The sequence below is a fragment of the Podarcis gaigeae genome (assembly GCF_964106915.1).
Source record: "Podarcis gaigeae genome assembly, chromosome: 2".
Classification (NCBI taxonomy): domain Eukaryota; kingdom Metazoa; phylum Chordata; class Lepidosauria; order Squamata; family Lacertidae; genus Podarcis; species Podarcis gaigeae.
In genome coordinates this window covers 78905331-78922323 of record NC_139679.1, presented here as the reverse complement: position 1 = coordinate 78922323, position 16993 = coordinate 78905331, and the positions used below count along the sequence as shown (strand labels likewise).

At 42.5% G+C, this 16993-nt stretch overlaps 1 protein-coding gene and 1 long non-coding RNA gene across 8 annotated transcripts in view; one reads left to right on the top strand and one right to left on the bottom strand.

Moving 5' to 3' along the window:
- LOC310838928 overlaps positions 1-3344 on the bottom strand; it is a 106433-nt gene extending 103089 nt beyond the window's left edge. The window contains exons 1-2 of the long non-coding RNA XR_014561219.1: positions 3276-3344; positions 1296-1424 (exon numbers count right to left, since the gene is read on the bottom strand). This is a non-coding gene — a long non-coding RNA (uncharacterized lncRNA). The remainder of the gene's footprint in view (positions 1-1295; positions 1425-3275) is intronic.
- Positions 1-16993, top strand: part of TAMM41 (TAM41 mitochondrial translocator assembly and maintenance homolog) — a 138350-nt gene that overhangs the window by 106054 nt on the left and 15303 nt on the right. For 3 of the 7 annotated variants that reach the window (XR_014561215.1, XM_083726861.1, XM_083726862.1), the window contains 3 exons: positions 4640-4819; positions 5421-5513; positions 16036-16186. Coding sequence is in view for 5 of the 7 variants with exons in the window: in XM_083726861.1 (XP_083582987.1) it covers positions 4646-4819; positions 5421-5513; positions 16036-16186 (418 nt within the window). In the remaining 2 variants the exon portion in view is untranslated. Of the gene's footprint in view, positions 1-3487; positions 3727-4639; positions 4820-5420; positions 5514-12828; positions 13178-16035; positions 16187-16993 lie in introns of those variants that run through there. The other 4 variants (XR_014561216.1, XM_083726860.1, XM_083726864.1 and 1 more) reach the window with 4 other exon arrangements.

The following is a 16993-nucleotide window of genomic DNA, read 5'->3' as shown; positions in this document are numbered from 1 at the left end:
GCCCCTCAGCCAAGTCCTGTTCCCCCCTAACAAAAATCCTGGCTATTCCCATGGTGCTGCCCTGAAGTTTTTTTAATCAACTAAATTTATGATTAATTAGTACCACACTGTGCCTTAATAACAGAATGAAAACACAGGCCACAAAGGTAGAAAAGCTACAAACTCATTTCTTAATATAAACTTGACCAACCTGATTACGGGCCATGAATTACCAGTCTGAGTTGATATGCTGGGGAATTAAATATCCGTCTGAAATACGGTAGCTACTGAATACTCTGGGTCTGGGAAGCCAACGGCTTTGAATCCTCAAAGGGTTTTGCTCACTTAAATGTTTCAAAAATCTGAGATGAAAACAGAAATTATATATTCATAATTGCAAAGCCCTCATGTGGGGGCTTTGGGCTACTGTTACATAATTACAAGAGCTGGTGTGATGTAACAACTATGAAAACAGCAGATAATGACAATTACAGGGTGATGAAAGCAAACAAGATGGTCGTGAAGAAAAGAATTAATGTGTTGCTATAGACACAGAAAGTACAAAGGATTCAGCCCAGTGGTGTTAACTGCTGATTGAATAAAGAGGAAGGTGGTCCCCCAGGTAAAGTAATATTGCTAGTTTGCTGGAAACTCTCATTCATATTCACCCAGATGGACCAAAAATTGAAAGGCCATATTTTTTTCCAGAAATTACTGACTGAATGAAAACAACAATATATCCCAGAATCCTCTGCAACATCATGGAGTTCCAGACACATTACTGGTTTATGTGAGGCTACCTAAAGCTCACCTAGAGATGCATAAAACTCTGAGCTGTTTGCACTTGTTCCTCCATCTGAACAAAGAGGGCCAACAGGGACGGCTTCACCCTTTCCTTCAAAGCACTGCTGTTGTCAGCAGCAGCTTGGATGAAGGAGCGTGACACTTATCTCTAAAACCCCAAAAGGCTCAGGACCCAGATATCCATTAGAGTCCTCCAGCGGTTCTCAACCTGTGGGTTCCCAGATGTTGTTGGACTACAACTCTCATCATCCCTGAGCTCTGGCCTTGCTAGCTAGAGGTGATGGGAGTTGTAGTTCAACAACATTTGGGGACCAACAGGTTGAGAAAAGCTGCATTAGACCAAGGCACCCTTCAGATGTTGCTGGACTACAGTTCCCATCATCCCTGACCATTGGCCGTGCTAAATGCTGCTTGGAGTTGGAGTGCACACCATTAGCTTACCCCTATGCTAGACCACCGCCAACCATACCATTCTGCCTGTTCAAAGATATAATAATCAGACGGTCTCTTACAGTTTTGAATGGCATCTACTGAGAGAGCATCTTCTCTAAGTTGCTGTCGTGTCTGGACTCTTTGGTGCATGTTTCTGTAGAATCATAGGCACTCCCACTCTCCATCACTCTTGGGCATAGAAGAAATACCTGTAAATGAAAACCAGTGCATTGGGGAGAAAGCCTATAGCTTAATCTGTTCCACATGGTGCTAGTTTGCTACTCTGATGAAGTTGTTGTTTTTAATCTTTTTTTAATGCACAAGGGAAGCATTGAAAATAATGGTGCCCCAGCTGTAGTTTCTTTTAGGATTCTGCCTCTAGCCTACAGTGGCCAGGCAGACACCTCCAGTGGCAGGGGGTGCCGGCCGCACTGGGCGCAACTTCTGGGGGTTAGGGTTAGGGGGCGCAAATCCATGGGTTAGGGGGCGCAAATCCACAGGTTAAGGGGCACAAATTACTTGCCTTGCCCCGGGTGCTGACAACCCACGCTACGCCACTGGGCACCTCTGGGAAGTCCCCCAGCTTCTGCATGCTGGCAGCTAGTAATCAGTGTCATAATGCCTCTGATCTGCTGGATCTCTGAACTGCTGGATCCTTTCTCAAAGAATTTGACTAAATTTCCTCAGAAGGTACTGCAGGTCCTTTGGCTCTCTAGATGAAAATGTATGCAAAAGAGAAGCCGCCCCTATAAGCTTTGCTGTACGCTTTTAATAACTTTCGTATCACACTTTGCCGAGAGCAGCATACAGTAGCTGGTTGAGTAATTATCAGCTCCCTGCGTTCCCCGAGGTTCATAGCCAATCTGACATTCAGAATAATCAGATGAGATTGCTTGGTAGTTCAGAGCAAGTAGGACCATCTGTATCTACATATATTATTACTGCTTGGCAGGTCATAGAAGATTTCTGACAGCTTGAACCACAATTAAGTTAAGCAGAAATGTTCAGTGGCATTTGCTCCTAGATGCCTGGGACTGCAGTAACAGGATCAGGCTGCATTAAATCCAAACACACACCCTCAAATAATGTGTGTATTCTTTTTTAAAAAATTCAATATATTCAGTATGCATGCTTCGGCAGTATGATTGTTAAGTAAACTGTCGCTGGAATCCCTCTAGATCAAACGGTGGTGTAAAAAGTACAGGAGTAATTTGGGCAATTCAGTCAAATTTGTTTTGTCCAGTAAGAAGGTATATAGGCAATAATTACAGTTCCCTCAATATTTGCTTACCTATACCTATATATAAGGCATTATGCAATGAAATAGTACTGCAGGATTTCCACTTATGCAATGGAACCTCTCCCGCCCCCTGGCCCGTGCGCCCTCCAGGTCTGCTCCAGAGGGTTGAGAACCCCAGAACAGATTTGGGGGGGGGGGTATGTGGGGAAAGGAGAGGGAGGGAAAGTTCCCTTGTGCAATAGAAAGTCCTTGTGCTAGTGGATCTGCCTCATGGGATATGCAACCCTAACACAGTTATACATATATATATTTAACAATAAACAATTGCATTGGCTGCCAGGGGAACAAGCCTTTCCCCATCTTCGGAACCTGTGAGTGGTGGGATAAAAATAAAATAAAAAACTTAATCAGGTTTCTTTACTCCCCATGTTATGTACTGAGTTGAATAGGATCCAAAATGCAGCAGTCTGGTTGGTCCTAGAACAATAGGATTCAGAATGCAGAAGTCTGATTGGTCCTAGAACAATGCAGCAGTATGATTGGTCCTCAGGAGCCACCCAATCCAGCTCCAGGTGGAAGTGAATCCACAACCTGATTGGCCTACAGGAGTATCCCAGAATTAGCCAATCACGTGCAGCCCATTGTGTAAATAATGTATATAAAGCAGATATTTTGGGGAAACTTTCATTCCTCCTCACCACCATGAACTGAATAAAGAGCATGAAATCCACTCTCAACTCTGAGTATACTTTTCACCCCAAAACAGTAACTCTACTCCAGAAAGAACCTTGAGAAAAGTTCTGCTCGCACTGCTGCCTGCCTATATAATTTGGTTCCTGCCAGGCTACACTCCTATCCCTGTTTATCTGGTCTCAAGCCCCAGGGAATTCATCACCGATATTTTCTGCGTAGACTGGATTGCGCACCAGAAAGCGGTGCCTCCCAAGGCAGCTCTCTACCAGAGAGGGCGCTGTGGTTTCAGAACGCCTACTTGGTTTCCTCTTGGTTCAAACCCTCTATTTCCTCAGCTACTGGCGTGGACGTTGGACGACGTGCTGCTTCCGCCCGGCCCTCCCAGCTGCTGAGCCTTCCCTGCGAAGACTCCGCGCGCGCTTAAGGCGCACGTTGTTTACTTTGGCCGCATGGCTTTGCAGAGTTCGGCGGTGAAATTCCGCAGGATCCTGGCTCATTTCCCTCAAGAGCTCAGCCTAGCTTTTGCTTATGGGTCCGGGGTCTTTCAGCAAGCGGGGGCCTCTGCCGCGGAAACGGGGGTAAGTGGGGCTGGAATAGACTCCTAGGACGGGAAGGGGCGAGTCCTATGCCTATTATTTAGCTGTAAAACCTGCGAGCGATCAAGCGGCGGCGGCCGTTTTTGAAGTTGTTCTTTCTGCAGCCTTCCTGAGCAAGGAGCTGGGATGTGTGTGCGCTTTAAAAATAACCCACCCTTCCCCAATTCTACCCTCATGAGCCCAGCAAAACATAATAGAGCTCCCCTCGTTTTTTCGCCATCTGTTTCATAGCACCATCCATGCAACACAATCTTTAATTGCAGGTAAAACCAGCACCTAGCAGCGTCTATCAATGCATGTTTATTTGAAAATAGCTATCACTGTCTATAATGGGATTTGCTTCCAATAAACTGCAGCCACAGTCTCTTAATTGAGGTTAGAGTCTGGCAGCCTTTAAGTTTAAGGCTCATTCTAAGGTTGCAATCCTATCCCTCTTAGCTTCAACTGTTTTTAACCATTTGTTTCTTAGATGGATCCTAATACAGCCATAGTGAATAATGCGTTAATAGTGGCCTGTGGTGTTGAATTTTATTAAGTGCCATCAGATGCTGATGCATCATGTACTCTATAGTTAGCCTGTGTCCAATCCAAAGCCTGCACTTAAATCCCACTGAATTAAAGTGGGGACTACATTAATGATTTTAATTGAAACCTTAGTCTGGATTTGAATGGGGCCTAATTTAATCTGGATGCAACATGGAGTGGACAAACATGCTTTGTGAGCTTTTGCTTCCAGGTGTGTGTGTGTGTGTGTGTGTGTGTGTGTGTGTTATGTGTTCATTTTTTTGTTTCAGATCTTTATGTTGCCTTCTAGTGTTTAACATGGTTCAGGAGTGTCTTGTGATTGTAAGCAAAAAAAACCCCTATGCATTCTGTCATCTTTTTTATTTTACAGAACAATATGCTGGACTTTGTGTTTGCTGTTGATGATTCTGTGACATGGCATATGATGAACCTGTTAAAGAATCGTAATCATTATTCCTTTCTAAAATATTTTGGGCCCAAGCCAATCAGTAACGTCCAGAACTATGGAGCAGGGATTTACTACAATACACTAGTGCCTTGTAATGGCAGGGTAAGTAATATATCTATGCTGTTATCTGAGTTTGTCCCCAGTGCACAAGTTTAGTTATTGACTCATTCAGGCTTTTGCTCTGTGAGAGCTTTATTACTGAGACGAAAATTCTTTTGAAAGGCAATATGTTCTATAAAAACAGGATTAATTGATTTAAATTGTGGTTATTTTAATCTTCGTTTTAGATTTTATTACAATAAAACAACTTTTATGACTCTTTCCATCACGAAAGATAGGTTCAAAACCAGGTTAGTTTTGGGACTCCAAGTGAGGTAACTGTTTAAATATCAAGAGGCGCCTTGAAGGTTAGATAAGAGACTCTGCAGAAATGCTTATGAGGAGAACAGGGGAGATAAGTGATTTTCCCATGGAAAGTTTCTGATGAAAAAGACTTCACGGTGTGTGCCCCTCTGCTGCTTCTTAGGATGGTCCTTAGCAAAAGAGACAAAAAAACTACCTATCTAGTGCTTTGAGAATAATTTCCCCAAAAGAATTTTCAAAAGATTCAGCCTTTGTACAAATCTATTTTGCTTTTGGCTGATGTATATTTGTATTTTGTTTACACTTAATGTGATCCAGCTTTCATTTTTGCATGTTCCAGGTTATAAAATATGGTGTTATTAGTACTGATGTTCTGATTGAAGATTTGCTTCGCTGGAAGACACTCTATGTAGCTGGACGACTGCAAAAGCCGGTACTGCTAAGACTCGTTTTCTCATTTAAAATGACCATAAACTATAACCACAGGAAAACTATTTCAAAAACATGGTGGAGGGATAGGTGGGTATAGGCTGTACTCTTACTGTGGTCTTTGGAATGTAAATGTGTGGCATAAGTAAAGTGAAATGCTGATAAAGTTGTTATTGTGTTCCATCTGAGGGTTGAACTACATGTTACATTGTTCATGTTAGTGTTCAAATGGCCACTTCTGTTTTGGAGAAAAAGCAGCTGTGGAACTACAGTCTGAATTGGGCCTCCACAAATTCCTTCCTCTATGTGGCAGTTTGCTTAAGATGCTGTTTAATTTCAGTGAACAGCACATTTGAAGGCAAATAGCAGTGTTGGGTAGGTGAATTTTCAGCAGGGAGCTACCACAGAGCTACACAGGAACACATTCCTAATCAGGGAGCTCACCACTACTTTTTCTTTAAAATAAGAGTCTAAACCACTGAGCCTCTTGGGCTTGCTGATCAGAAGGTTGTTGGTTTGACTCCCCATGACGGGATGAGCTCCCGTTGCTTGGTCCCAGTTCCTGCCAACCTAGCAGTTCGAAAGCACAGCAAAAATGCAAGTAGATAAATAGGTACCGCTCCGGCAGAAAGGTAAACAGCATTTCCGTGCGCTGCTCTGGTTTCGCCAGAAGTGGCTCAGTCATGCTGGCCACATGACCCGGAAAAACTGTCTGCGGACAAACACCGGTTCCCTCAGCCTGTAAAGCATGATGAGCGCCGCTACCCCAGAGTCGTCTGCGACTGGACTTAACTGTCAGGGGTCCTTTACCTTTACCTTTTAATGAAGTACACCTTTAAAAAACAAAACCATGCATCATGTAGTGGCCTGGTTTGAATGTAGCATTAAACCATAGTTTGATGTGAATGAGCAGTATGGTGGTGACTGCTGGTCAAAAGTTCCCATGGCTCTCCTCCCTTGGTGTGCAACTGAGTCTGCCACCATGAGTGACAGGCAAGAACAAACCTTGGGAGGAAGCACACCATAAACTTGGGTTTGGATAGCACAGCAAGCTGGACTTTGGCTTGTTGTATCTGTGGCGTAGTAGCAGTGGAAGAGAAGTGCCTTGGGAACACTTGAGCAGCATGCGCCACCACACTGCTTATTTGCATCAAACCATAGCTTGATTTGAATTATGGTTTAATATGATGTGTGTGCGGAACTAATGTATGTAGTTTGACAAGTAACTTCAGAGTTTTGGAACCAGATCGTACTGTCCTTTGCCAAGCCGTTGGAAACACATGCGAGTTACCCTGCAACAGGTACATTGGTATCCAACGGGAGTGCTGTTATCACTTGGCTCTCAGTTCCTCCATTCCCACATCTCTTCCTGTGACCTTTTTGCACTCTTGGGAAAGAATTTGGAAATGCCCGGTCTATATTTAAACATATTATTGATCATGTTTGTATGCTGCCAGGAGTTCAGGGTAGTGGATACAGAGTTAAGCTAAAAGATAATAATTTCCCCAAAGTATTGTGTGAGTTTCATACCTGATGGAAGATCTTAACCCATAATAGTTGGTCACACCAGTTTATTGGTGTCTTTAAGTCACAGGTGGGTACCTGTGGTTGTTCGACTTCAATCCTGTCTCTGACCATGCTGGCTGGGGCCGATTAGAGCTCAACTGCAACAATATATAGAGTGCCACACTCCCATACTCTGATTCAGGTGCTTTAAGGATAAAGAGTAAAGGTAAAGGGACCCCTGACCGTTAATTCCAGTCGCGGACGACTCTGGGGTTGCAGCGCTCATCTCACTTTATTGGCCGAGGGACCCAGCGCTTGTCCGCAGACAGCTTCTGGGTCATGTGGCCAGCATGACTAAGCCGCTTCTGGCGAACCAGAGCAGCGCACGGAAACGCTGTTTACCTTTCCGCCAGAGTGGTACCTATTTATCTACTTGCACTTTGACATGCTTTCGAACTGCTAGATTTGAACCGCCGACCTTCTGATCGGCAAGTCCTAGGCTCTGTGGTTTGGACCACAGCACCACCCGCGTCCCATAGGATAAAGAGTTCTGAGCTTTAAAAGTTCCTGGTGAAATGTCAGTGACAACTACACAAAGTTCATATCAAGTGTTCCAATTGACCACTAGATGGAAGCAGAGTTAAGTCAAAAGGAGAGAGAGAGAGAGAGAGAGAGACTCTAAATTCAATTTGGAATTCTGATGGCAGAAAGGGGTGGGGGTGGGGAATCTGCTCTGCGTATAGTCTTATGTGATACTTTTTAGTTGCCTATGAATTCCCAGCTGACTTCTTTTTGTATTTTAATGTTTTTAATATATATTTAATATTCTTCTGCTACAATATATGAAATCATTAGTGGGAGTTGGTGGAAATTATTCATTGGTCCTTTCCAGTAAAATTCATGGAAGATACTTTTTCTTGCCTTTGATTTTGAGAACAAAACAAGCCCACTCTTCTTTGTTTGTCTGTGTTACAAGTTCAGTAAAACAAATGAGCATTCATGTTGCTATTCTTCTGGGGACTAAGTAAAACTTAAGTTTACGATTTCATCAAATATTTAGTTTTTTAACTTCAACTGAAGTTCCTCAAGCAGTGCACAATTTTTAGTAAAAACATGGTTACATATTTGGGTGTTTGTTCTATTTCCCCTATTCACTTCTCTGAGGATTCCACCATTTTGGAATGTGCATGGGAATCACTTGTTTCAAAGTCCCTTATAAAAAATATATCAACTGTCCATATGCAGGGAGATCTTGATGAGTAGTGCTTCCATTCAGTCTAGCCTAGTGAGTATTTTCCAGTGGAATGATCTCTAGGAGGACTGTACCACATCGGACATAGCATGTCTACATTCGTACCCAGTGTCTCTTTGAAACTTTTGTCTGAACAGGCATTTTGTGAGTTGGCTTAAGTGTGTAGGAAGGTAGATCTCTAGCATTTTTCACACTTTACCTATCTTAAGCCTGCTTTGAACTTCTGGGAATCAGTGAAACGAAAGGCAGTGTTCGGTGATGTTGGCCTGCTTGTGCAACAGAACATTGGCTTTCTCAACTTCCCCCTCCAGTCCTCAGTGTCTCTAAAGTTCAGAGCAGATTTTGCTGGTGGAAACTGCAGGGTGGAGGACAGGAAGGAGAAGTGAGCAGATGTCTACTCATGCTACATTCAATCTTGACCTAGAAGTATAAATAAAAACAGAATGCAAATCCAACAAATATAAATGCCTTCTCTGGTTCTAGGTCTTCTTTCGGTTGTTCCATTCTGGGTCAACATGATCTTCTTTTTCTTCTTGGAATTTGCGTCCAGATCTAAACTTGCAAAATTAACCAGTAATTTGTAGTTGCTGCTGGAAATTTTAACTAATGTCACTCGTAGATACTGTTATTTTAGTTGGTTGTAGGTTTTTCAAACTTTGGTGACAACAGCTTTAGGGCTGAACTTTGAAGCCTTTGAAATATGCCACCAATCTGAACATGAAAGCATTCCCATCTGATGTTTCAGGTGTGTGATGCAATACCTTTTAATCGACTGTTTCCACTGTGTGATTTACAGTCAATACAAACCTGAATGTTGAAAAACAAACCCTTTGCACAAATCTGACAGTGATATATTAAACATGACTGAACAGCTCATATGGGTTTCCCCCTGTTTTAGCAGGGATTCAAGCAGAATAATTCCTAGTGTTCCGCCACAAGATTGTGTCCCAGCTAGTTAGTGTTTCTGTGTTTTTCTGTCTCTATGGAGCGGGCAATATAAGCCAAGTCCCAATCTCCGATGCGTTAATTTCCCTTAGTTTGGTATACTCTTGCAGCAGTGCTAATATGAGCCGCATAGTTCAGATGAGGACATCTCTAGTAGGACACAAATGGCTATTGAGAATTGTGAGCTCTTTTCTTCTTCCCAGGCATCTCTGGCTGTGTCTCAAGAGTTTGCTGGCTTTTTGCTTTGGACACCACATAAGATTGATTAGCCAAGTTCTCATCTAACCTCATGTTGAAGAACTGGGTAAACACAGGGTTTTTCTGCAGCCCAATTGAGGCTTGTAGAAAACATCCATCCTGTTAAAACTTCATGATCTGCTGTCCCATCTTCAGAATATGTAAAGTTTCCTGGCTGCTGAGGAATGGCAGATACTTCTGGTGCTTCCTGAAAGTGGGAGGCACTATCCAAGCTACTCCTGTCACATAGTCCCAAGCTCCTTCTACTTATAGCTCCTCCTACCTGTTCCATCTCAGCTGCACTTATGAAAGTCCACTTACATGTCCATGATAGCTTCAGAGGCACTATACCTCTATGGATGAAGCTGTCTTATGCAGAGTAAGATCATTATTCAGAATAAGATCGTGGTCTGCATTGCCCGGCAGAGCTCTCAAGGTTCACAGTAGGAGGTCTTCTTAAACTATGCTATCTAGTTGTGCGGTGATAAACTTCGAAGTGCAGGAGTCCATCATGACAACCCCACCCCCCCAAATAGAATACAAAAATGCAGGCATCTGGTGTTCATCCATTATTACACACACACACATGCACACACACACACCCCTCACCCACAAAAATACAGCAAGCAGACTTAACATGGACACTGGCACCAGAGCCTGCAGTAAACCCAGATGCTAACTTTGCTGCCACATACACCCAGACAACACTATCACTGACCCAACAACATCAAACATACCATCTCAGGCCTATTTAATTGCTCATCTTCTAGCATTGTGTATGCCATCAAATGCCAGCAGTGCCCTTCAGCTCTCTATATTGGACAAACAGGCCAAACCCTGTGCCAAAGGATAAATGGACATAAATTTGACATCAGGAATCACAAGACGAATAATAATAATAATAATTTTTATTTATACTCCACCCATCTGGCTGGGTTTCCCCAGCCACTTTGGGAGACTTCCAACAAAATATTAAAATACAATAGTCTGTTAAACATTAAAAGCTTCCCTAAACAGGGCTGCCTTCAGATGTCGTCTAAAAGTTGTTGTTCTCTTTGACATCTGGTGCGAGGGCGTTCCACAGGGTGGGTGCCACTACCAAGGAGGCCCTCTGCCTGGTTCCCTGTAACTTGGCTTCTCGCAGGCTTCTCGCATGCGCGAGCGGCAAAACCCGGAAGTAAAATGTTCCGTTACTTCCGGGTCGCCACAGAGTGCATCCCGAAAACGCTCAACCCAAAGCTACTTCAACCCGAGGTAACACTGTATAAGGGTCTGGTGACTTCGGTTTCAGTGTATCTGAAGAAGTGTGCATGCACAGGAAAGCTTATACCAAGAACAAACTTAGTTGGTCTCTAAGGTGCTACTGGACAATTTTTATATATATTTCAACACAGAGAGCGCGCGCAATACATAGCACAATACCTAGGGCTGTATTCCATTAAGTTCTACTCACAGTGGACCCATTGAAATGAATGGCCCTAAGAAAGCTATGTTTATTAATTTCCTCAGATCTATTCTAAGTATGTAGTACTTATCCTGACTGCAACCCCACCACCACCACCATATATTAGGATCGGTATGACTGCAATTTTATGTATACCTTATTTACCCAAATCTAATGCATACTTTTTTTGCGTTGCAAAAATTAAGGTGCTCATTAGATTTGATAACACATTATACTCAAGTAAATACGATAGTTTCTTGAGAGTCAAACTCAGTGACGCTTGCTTCCGACTGTGTAGGTTCATCTCGTAGAGCACATTTGGCCAGCTGAAATTTAACTGCTTGCTTCTTGCAAAGAATTCTTGCCCTTTAAATTGCTAGCCTGAAATCAGAAACCTATCCACACACACAAAAAAGGAAGAAAGCATCTGGTCTCTGATTACCTCTGCAGATTTGTCACAAACAAACTCACATTTCTGATTACCATATTAATTCACTTGCCAGAGCAAGGACAATCCATCAGTTATCCTGTCACTTTGGCCGATGATGTCATTGCTCCTGCTCTGAAAAAGGAAGTCCCAGACCTGTGCTTCTCTGTGTTTCCCCCTCCACTATGGGGCAGTCTCAGATACTTAACTGATTATGCCACAGATGAACACTGTGTGCAAAGTGTGTTCTTCCCTCCTTTAACTGGATCCTTGTTTGCAACATCTCTTCATGAATTTTGGCAAGCCAAATCATTTGTGATGAAAGGATAATAGGCCCTGAAAATACAGTATTTTTAATAGACACCCCCCCCCCCCGCTTCCCAGCAGAAATGCAGCATGATATAACATGCCACACCTTGTGACTGGACTTTTGAGGGGAATGAACATCCCAAAGCCCCTGGGGTGGGTGCATGCAATTTAAGAATAAATAGGGTCTTTATAAGAAAATGTTACATAAGGAACCATCAAACAGATGAAACCTCTACATGCTTAATTTAGACTAAGGCCCATATGGCGAAGACCCCTTATAATACATTTATATTGGATTCTCTCTCTAACTCACATCCGCAGGACATGGTTACAATGAGTCTTGCTGAATCAGAAGTTAAAATGAACATATTAAAAAACCCCAGCAAACTCTGTTAGTTTTGACTCTTCAATATGAGATGGCAGGTAGTGTAAATCAAGTGAAAGAACTGAGTCAGAAGACCACATTTCTTCATTTTTCCCCTCTCAGTCAAGCAGATAAGCTATTATATATCAGGCTTTTTCCTAGCATATAAACACAGTTGTTCTCAACAGAGGTGAACTGGCTGTTTGGTCACTTGACTATTCAACTGGCTGTGTAATTTGGCCGTTAGACAGTCAGCAAAAGCAGCTGGTCTTTCACTGTATTCCCCTATTGTCTTCTAGCTGCCATTTTCAGCTCTAGAAGATTGTATTCACTCCCCCCCCCCCCTCAAGGAGGAGGAAAAATGCTTGTTTGTAAAATTAGGCTTTTAAAAACATGTAGGAAAGCAAATTGAAAGCATGTGTTCAAATAGCCTCTCCCAGGACCAGTTTACCTTTAACTATTCAGATGGTTCAGATTTTGTGTCGCTAACAAAAACCACACTTCAAATGCAGGGGGGAGATAATGGAAGAATAATGATATTGTATGCCCCACAGATTCGTTTTGGGTCTCGAGGGTTGTGTTCAGAAACATATATCATCGGCTCTGGTTTAAGCTTGTGAGGTTCTGGATACAATCATCTCTTTGTCATGGACTTGCTTTTACCCATATACCTTCTAAATGTTTGCGAAAACTGCACACTGTAATAATATCAGTCTATTTGTTTCATTGCAGTCTAGCTCCAGCTGTCTCCTTCACTCTAAAATCATCTTGTGGAAACTTAAAAAAAAAAAAAAAATAGAAGAAAAGGGTAATTTGGTTAGAGGCAATACTTATTCCTTCATCGTGCTGGGCAAAATCTGGAGGGAAATTGCATAACTGTGTAAATATGTTTACAACATTGATTATTCTATGGACAAATGCAACACAGTGGTGTGCAGATTGCCTCAAATTAAATCACACACGCAAGTGAGAAACAGGAAGCATCCAAGGAAAAAGACAAAACAGGAGAAAGAATCTCAAAGATGCCCAAGAGTAATGTTCAAATGACCATCACTTTTTCCACCTAAACAGACCTCCTTCAGGGGTTTCCATGTTTCCATTTACAAAAACATCAGTTTTGAAATTGCTGAAATTGCAAAGGAACGTAAAAGCTACTGAGAAAGACCTCTCTGTAGCAAAACAAGGTGGGCATCAATGTATTACTCTTCAGCATCTTTGAGACTGGTTTTCCTTTTTTGTCTTTTCAAGTCAAAGCCACCTACAAATGTGTGAGGGTTCATGTGCTATTTTTATACAAGTAAATTGCAAAGGCCTCCAAGATTGTCTCTTGTTGCTACAGCAGACGAAATATATGCTGGGATCCAAAGAGCTACTTAGGAAGGCAACTTGTGCTACTTCAGTGGAACTTCTGACTGTGAACTGCTGACCACTATCCCATATCAAACTTCAGAAATTCTCCTTGCTTTCAAAAGCCATTTCCATGGTGCGTGTGGGCTGTTAATGTTCAAGAACAGGCCCAGCTCTCCTCCCGTGAGCTCCCTTGTTCTAGTTTCACAGTTCTTTGGATCTCGATCACAGACAACGGAAGTAAGTTTGTCGCCTTGTCTGTTCTAGTTGATGACTCAAGTGGTAGAAGAATGTGCTTAAATTGGAGCTTTTCCAGCATATGTCAGAACTGGTTACAAATGATGACATTTCATCAGTATTGCAGCCAAACATTGCAGTACAAATGTTCAGGCCAGACTAATAGTGTGTTAGTGCCATGAGTGATAACCTTTCACCCATGGCATGCCTTCCTATTCATGTCTATGTAGGTGGAAGCGCCACATGTGCCGATATATTCCTTTTCACCTCCATTTGGAAAGAAAGCGGTGTGAAAGGCTCCTGTCAGAGACTGGAGTGTGGCTGCCAGTCAGGGTTAGCTATATGGACAAATAATCTGACCTGTTATAAGGTAGCATCCTGTTTTTTTACTTTAGTGTCAACAAAATTCTTATGTGATAAAGCAAAGCAAAAGCCATGTGTACATGGGATCTATGGAGCATTTGGTTTTTTTAACTTCATCAAACTCAAATATTCGGGCATTTTCTAAAATGGAATATAAGTTGATGCAGAAGTGTATGGGTATTGTTATAGGGCTGGATTCAACTAACCCGTTCTGCTTGTGGAAGCCAGTGGAAGGACTTTGCGCAATATGGCTTTCTCCCTCACCCCTGTATCTTCTCCGGATCTGCTCTGGAGGGTTGGGAGCATCCTCAGAACAGTGTATGGGGGAAGGGGAAGGAAGATTTGTTCCATTGGATAAGCAGAAATGCTTGTGCCAACAGAACAACCTCTTTAGAGCTAAGTTCTGCAATTAATCCAGAATGCGGCAGCTAGACTGGTGACTGGGAGTGGCCACTGGGATATCTGAAGGCAGCCCTGTTTAGGGAAGTTTTTAATATTGAATGCTGTATTGTTTTTAACTCTCGATTGGGAACAACCCAGAGTGGTTGGGGAAACTCAGCCAGATGGGTGGGGTATAAATAATAAAGTATTATTATTATGTTGAATTTTATCCTCAGTGTCATTTCTGATACTCAGTCTTGTAGAAGCTGGGGAATCATGAAACTAGGACTAAGTGGCCTAGAAATAAGTTATTTAAATCAAAATATTTATACCCAATAGTGGGTGTTGGCATGGGGCACTGGCACTCACCTGACTCCAGTTGTCAGCATTGCTCCTGAAAACTGGGATGGAGAGAGGAAGGTCAGCGTGGTGCAAACACATAGGTCCATCTCCCACTTGTGTGTTTGCTAGGGTTGCCATACGCCTGGAATTTCCTGGACATATCCAGAATACCACATTTATCAGCAGGGTCTGGGCAGAAATTGGCCAAATATCCGGGAAAATCTGGATGTATGGCAGTCCTGATTTTCAGCAGTGCTGATTTTTCTCATTTTCCCTTAAAATAGCTCAAATACGGCAATTTTTGTTGTGATCCTGCCAAAAGAAGCCCAACAACCTTGGGAAGAAATAAAAAAAGAAAGCTCAGCAACTTTTCTGTCCGGATTTTCACTGTTGGAAATATGGCAACCCTAGCATTTGCTCCATACTAACCTTGCCAATCTCTGTCTTTGTATTCAGTGATGCAGGCACCAGGAGGTCAGGTGAGCACCGCTGTCTGCTATTGTTTCTACCTCCAAGAACAATATGTTACAGAGATGCAAAGACTTTGCCTTCATGTGTTGCATTGATTACAGTGGTACCACGGGTTAAGTATTTAATTTATTCTGGAGGTCCGTTCTTAACCTGAAACTGTTCTTATCCTGAGGTACCACTTTAGCTAATAGGGCCTCCCGCTGCCGCTGCGCCGCCACACAATTTCTGTTCTCATCCTGAAGTTCTTAACCCGAGGTACTATTTCTGGGTTAGCGGAGTCTAACCTGAAGCGTATGTAACCCAAGGTACCACTGTATAGGTGTTTATTGCCACCTGCTTTTCTGTAAATGTTTTATTTATAATGTTGAATGCTTTGTTGAAAGTGGAGCTCGACAAAATTGGAAAATCTCTAAATCATTGTACCTTCATTCATTAATTGTGACATAGTTCTGGGATTTGCAGTCAGTTATGAAGCACATAAATCCCATCATAGGTTATAATACCTCTGCTGAGGGAGCTGCAGGGCACTGGCTGCCACTATCAGGTGCAGTTCAAGGTTTTGTACCAGAAACCATGTTTTTGGCATTGCAGCTTCTGCCCTCTGGAATGAGCTGGAGTTAGACTGACATTTAGTGCTTTGATGTTTAGGTGCCTGCCTTAGACATTTTTGTTTAAGAAAGCTCTCCCGGTCATTTTATGGAATATTAATTGTGCAGTTGTAATGTTGGTTTTATTGTTTTTAGAATCTGTATTTTATCAGAGTTTATCTTATCATATAATACTTTAGCTATGGCTGTGAAGCAGTTTGTAAATCAGTAAAATAAATAGAAATGCTTTGGTGTGTGTATGTTTAATGCTTGTAATTTCTGACGCCCTACCCATTCTCTTGCCTACTTTTCAGGTGAAAATCCTTACTCAGAATGAGAACGTTAAGCTGCAAGCTGCCCTTACTAGTAACTTGAAGAGCGCAGTCACAGCAGCCTTTCTTATGTTACCTGAAAGTTTCTCTGAAGAGGATCTTTATATGCAGATTGCTGGGCTCTCTTATTGCGGTTAGTATGACTTTCAGTGTATTTTTGTTGTTGTTGTTGTTGCCAGGGTTCGAAAAGGACCCTAAACCTGGATGAAGTATGTGTCGCTACATCCTGCTCTGTGCTTCCTGTCTTGCTTGCCAAGGGTTCCCATAAAAGCATTAGTTGAGCATATACTGATTCACTCTCCAGAAAAGAAAAAGAGTGTTTAATTTGGTCCCACACGCAGCTTGCCATTGCCTCATATATTGCTTTCTCCCGTATGAAACTACCTGTATTTAAAGCCAGTGTGGTTCAGAGTGTTGGACTAGGACCTAAGGGACAAGAGTTCAAATCCCTGCTTAGCCATGAAACTCACCGGATGACCTTGGGCCCGTCACAGTCTCTCAGCCAGACCTATCTCACAGGATACAATGTTGTGAGGATAAAATGAGGAGGAAGAGAACCACGTATGCCAAATTGAGCTCCTTGGAGCAAAGATAGAGTATGAATGTAAGAAATAACTAATAAAGTCCTATGCTATCTGGGCATGATGGGAGTTGTCTTTCCAACCTGGGTACCTGTTTGGTGAAAGCTGGTTTAGGGTGACCTGGGCTCTGGCAATGATTTTTGGACTGTTCCCCCAAATGTTGTGGGCATCTCTCTTGAGGGAGGTCCATTCCAGTCCCCTCACTCCTAGTTTTCAGGCAGCTGGCTTATGTGGTTCTTTCAGAATTTTTTTTGGCTTTTTCTTGTTTCGGAAGGCTCGTTGTCTTCAGTCACTGCCGTTTAATGATTCTTATGATGTCTTACAGTGCTCTGTATTGTTTAACTTTAAAATTATATTGT